Consider the following 4,743-nt stretch of genomic DNA (forward strand, 5'->3'; position numbering starts at 1 on the left):
TAATATATAGACAGATAGATAGATAGATAGAGAGAGAGAGAAAGAGAGAGAGAGAGAGAGAATCAAAGGGATTTTATTCAATGACAAAATATCAACTAAGGTGTATTTTTTTATACATCTATATCTATAATCTGTAATACATCTGATAAAGTGACATTTAATTACAAGAAAGATAGCAAAAGTGAAACATTTCACAAAAAGAACAAACAAAAACAATAATATTGTATTAAGTATTTTGACACTTTTTGGTTAACAAATGTCACTGGATCATGTTCATAGTTAATGTGATGAACTACACCTGTGTCGAGGACACCTGTGTGAAATAAAAGTGTTTAGGAAATACATTTTGAGAATTATGCTCTTTTAATTCAGTGGAATTAAAATTCCTTTTAGGTGCTTAAATGCTTTACAGCATACTGACTCGCATATATATTGACACATCACAATTTTTAAGAGATTTGAAGCCTTGACAGTTACTCATACACCACCTGGAAATCAGACAAGAGCTTTATTATTTGTTTATGTAATCTGAATCTCTTTGATGTTCATGGGAGTATAATTTTTCAGTTTCCATTCCATCGTGTGCACGCGACTGAGTAGGACATAATTACAAGTGAGAAAAAAAACTTGTGGTCACTGGTCACAAGGCTACAGGAAATCCTCTACTTCAACTGTAGAGAAGTCTAACACCAGCCTCTCTTTCTCATAACTAATAGTCAATTCACTTTAGTATATCTATGTTTGCAAAAAAGACCTGTTTGTATCAGCTTGAGAATATTTTTGAATGCACAATATGTGTGAACAATTTGTGACCCTTTTTTCTTCCCTCCAATGGCAGGAAATGCCCGCACAAATGCAGAGCAGCGCTCCACAGAGACAAGTTGGTGAGTTGTGTGACCAAGTTATCAATTATCAGCTTCATCCTGTGCTAAATCTTCTCTCGTTAACATGATGACCTGATTGCTCACTTTATCATTCGACAGGCCTGAATCCTGCTGAGCTGAACAGGAACAAACTAAAATCTGCTGCACACTTGATAGGTAAGATTTGGTCCAGAAGGCACTCTAAAGAAGCTGCTTGCATTTTTCGCTACAAAACAGTATCTTATCAGGATATTTTGTTCAGGTCGTGCAGACCAGAGCACATCATCTGGTATTCTGAAGTGGGAAGCAAAACTCGGCGAGGCCTTCACAGAAGGCGTCAAGTACATCAACGGCGGCCTTCAGGTCAACGAGACCGGTTTGTACTTCGTTTACTCCCGCGTGGAGTTTCTTTCACCCAAGTGCAACCCCGAAGACTTTTACGTTCACAAAATGCGTCTGCAGAGAAACAGCCACAACCGTACAATCATGGAAGATCACAGAGAGGGCTTCTGTTCTGCGGGGAGCAAAAAGCCGTGGATGACCGGGAGTCACATAGGCTTGCTTCAGCATCTCAAGGAATCCGACTGGCTGTTTGTCAATGTCTCACACCCCCATCTGCTCAGCAAAAATTATCACAGCAACTATTTTGGCCTCTTCAAGACTCACTGATCAGTTAGGGGATGCTTAGGGCACGATTGTGAGTTCAGATGAAGAGGGCAGCAGTCTCTGGACTACCTTGAGATCCTCAGAGCTTCATTGCAATGCAATCTGTCTGCTTGGCATTGTCAAATCACATTTGATTTTGAATGTATCGGTTGCCTGTGGCTGTTAAGTTCTTTTGGAAAGTTGTGTAGAAGAGTTTCAGATTGAATGAACACTAATATGCTTCTGTATCAGGAGAAAGTAGATTAAATCCAAATATTTATTTTCTTTAAAGTCTGATTGTATATTAATATGATCAGTGGTCATATTGACTGAGTAATGTATAAATAATGGCTAATAAATCTGGTCAATAAAAGTTTTAATTGCAAAAACTGTTGTTGATTTCAACTTTGAATCGAGGGAGGATGTCTCACTCTCTTGAGTGTGTCGAGGTGTTTCCATGGCCACAAATATTTGCATGTGATAGTGGGTTGGTTGTCACTGGAAATTATGTTGATTTTTGGTTGAACGTTTCCAGAGCTATTTAATCTTAAAAAAATCTCAATCTAAGTGTCATATTCTAAATTAGGGACAGAGAAGAGCTCAGAGATTACTGTGACTCAAAGAGTTTCTAGTCAGCTGTTTTTAAATATCCTCTATGTACCACAAAGGCAACTTTTTGCAAGGTTGCGTCATTTCTGCAAAGACCCTCAGGTTGGCTTCACTGCAGTGTTTGCTGAACCACACATGAAGATTTAGGGGTTCTGTGCAAGCAGTACACTTTGTACTTCTATTCTCGCACTTCCTTCCTGTGTTTAGTTATAGCGTTAACAGGGGTCAAAAAGCTTTGATGAGAATTGAAAATGAAATATGCTTCTATCACTCATTCATTCAATTAGTCACGAGATAAAGTGTTAAAGTTCTCAGTGTTGGTCTTAGTTGCCAATATTTTATTTCTAGCCACATCATTTGAGTAGAAAGATCTCGTCTCAGAGTTTGTGCTTGAGTATTTTGTTGGGTTGGAGCGCCAATGGAACTGCGTGTTATGCAGTACTGTGTGTGTTTTTGTCTTGTGAATCCATTACACCTCAATATTCCACTTACTATGAGGGTGAGTGGAAACAAGGCCTACTCTTTCATCACCTCCAACTCTTTTGGACACACACACGCACACACACAGGTTTGTTTTTATGGTTTATGGGGACTCTCCATAGGCGTAATGGTTTTTATACTGTACAAACCGTATTTTCTATTGCCCTACACCAACCCTACCCCTAAACCTACCCCTCACAGGAAACTTTCTGCATTTTTAGATTTTCAAAAAAACTCCACACACACACGCACACACAACGCATATACCCCACAGGAAGTGACCACTGGAGAATCATCACCTACAATTCATCCACTTTCTCAAACTCTGCTTCAAACTAATAAAAACTAAAGGCCATTAATAGCACACAAATGGATATTTCACAATTCAGAATTACAGTCAATGAGATCAATTCCTACTGTGAGACTGATGTTAAATTCAATTTCTCACATCTGGTCAGTTCCAACCTACAATAAAAGCTTTTATCTGTATGTAGAGCTAAACAATGCATATATCCTGCATCTATATCCTACTGGATAATAATTTGGACAATGATTTAATGATCCATTTTTATCATATATATGAAAATATAATCAACATTCTTTTGATTTCTCAAGATACTTATGATCAACAAGGCTACATTTGTTTGATCAAAAATACAGTAAAACTGTAATTGTGTGAAATATTGCAATTTAAAAATACTGTTTTTATTTTAACGTTAGTAATAGGAATATTTTATATGAATAACATCCTTGAGTCTACAAGAGCAACTGAATGTGGTATAAATTAGCTTAAGTTTCATAATGAATCACTACTGCTCACCGCCCAGCATCACGTGATCAGAAATGGCAAAAAAAAAAAAAAAAGTCTAGACTACACCAATGGCCTTGTGGGATTGAGTTTCTCAGTTTAAGTTGGAACAACACTTCCACTTTCCACGGTGCCCAACAAAGGTGCAAAAGAGGTGTCAGTCTAAATGCTATGAAGCCATTGATTTACCACATTATACTTCAAACATGCGCTTTTTCTAGGTCATTTAGTTTCAAAAGATGGTATCAATCCTGACCCCAAAGAAAGTGCTGATTTGGCCCAGTAATATAGCCACAGAGGTCAGGCCTTTTACATGCCTCTGCTCATGCTATTGCCATTTTATCAAAGGTTTTGCAGAAAAAGGAGCCATTTTACATAGACACAAATTAATGCTAAATTCTCTTGGACCAAACAACGCAATGAGACTGCGTTGGTTAAAACAAGGTTTAGTATTAACATTTTCTTGTTAATGTGTAAAGAAGATCCAGAGCCAGGCAAAACGTGAAGTTCATTATAGACAAAAAAATAAAAATGGTCAATTAATGTGAGCTTGCTACCAGCGCCCCACACTAGTTGAGTGTGAAACTTGTGTGAATTAAAAAAAAAAAAACTACTTTAAATAAGTGTCAAGTTGTTAGACATGCATTTATGTTTTTCATTTCATTTGGTTTCGAAAGCGTTTTACCATTTTCAAGACATTTACATTTAAAAAAAAGAAAATAAAAAATGACAATGAACAGTGTAGTAAAAAAAAAAAAGTCTAATATATATTTCGATTGCAGTTGTACACACACAAAACTGCAATCAAAATTATTCAACCCCCTGGAGACTGTAATGTAAGTATTTCTGACGATCCAGAAAAAATGCATCTATAACCATTTTGGGCTAATTAAAACGTATAATGTCAATATATAATGTACACCGATCAGGCATAACATTATGACCACCTTTCTAATATTGTGTTGGTCCCCTTTTGCTGCCAAAACAGCCCTGACCCGTTGAGGCATGGGCTCCACTAGACCACTGAAGGTGTGCTGTGGTATCTGGCACCAAGATGTTAGCAGCCGATCCTTTAAGTCCTGTAAGTTGCATTGTGGAGCACATCCCACAGATCCTTGATTAGATTCCTTCCTTGGACCACTTTTGATAGATACTGACCACTGCAGACTGGGAACACCCCACAAGAGCTGCAGTTTTGGAGATGCTCTGAACCAGTGGTGACCGTGATTTCACCAAGTACAACATGTTCCTGGATCAACATCCTTGTTGATCCTGGAACAGCATTCCAATTAACCAATCAGATTTGAGGGATAACTTTTCAGTAACCCTTGTTAATCA

The 4,743-nt window shown here is 37.6% G+C and overlaps 1 protein-coding gene across 1 annotated transcript in view; it reads left to right on the forward strand.

Moving 5' to 3' along the window:
- The window catches only part of LOC107669138 (tumor necrosis factor ligand superfamily member 6-like), a 2,172-nt gene extending 451 nt beyond the window's left edge, over window positions 1-1,721 (forward strand). Inside the window, exons 2-4 of the mRNA XM_016461257.1 lie at window positions 839-884; window positions 984-1,040; window positions 1,126-1,721. Of these exons, the coding sequence (XP_016316743.1) occupies window positions 839-884; window positions 984-1,040; window positions 1,126-1,532 (510 nt within the window). The 3' untranslated portion in view covers window positions 1,533-1,721. The remainder of the gene's footprint in view (window positions 1-838; window positions 885-983; window positions 1,041-1,125) is intronic.
- The last annotated feature ends 3,022 nt before the right edge of the window (window positions 1,722-4,743 follow it).

Source organism: Sinocyclocheilus anshuiensis, unplaced genomic scaffold (assembly GCF_001515605.1).
Source record: "Sinocyclocheilus anshuiensis isolate Anshui unplaced genomic scaffold, SAMN03320099.WGS_v1.1 scaffold400, whole genome shotgun sequence".
Taxonomy (NCBI): Eukaryota; Metazoa; Chordata; class Actinopteri; order Cypriniformes; family Cyprinidae; genus Sinocyclocheilus; species Sinocyclocheilus anshuiensis.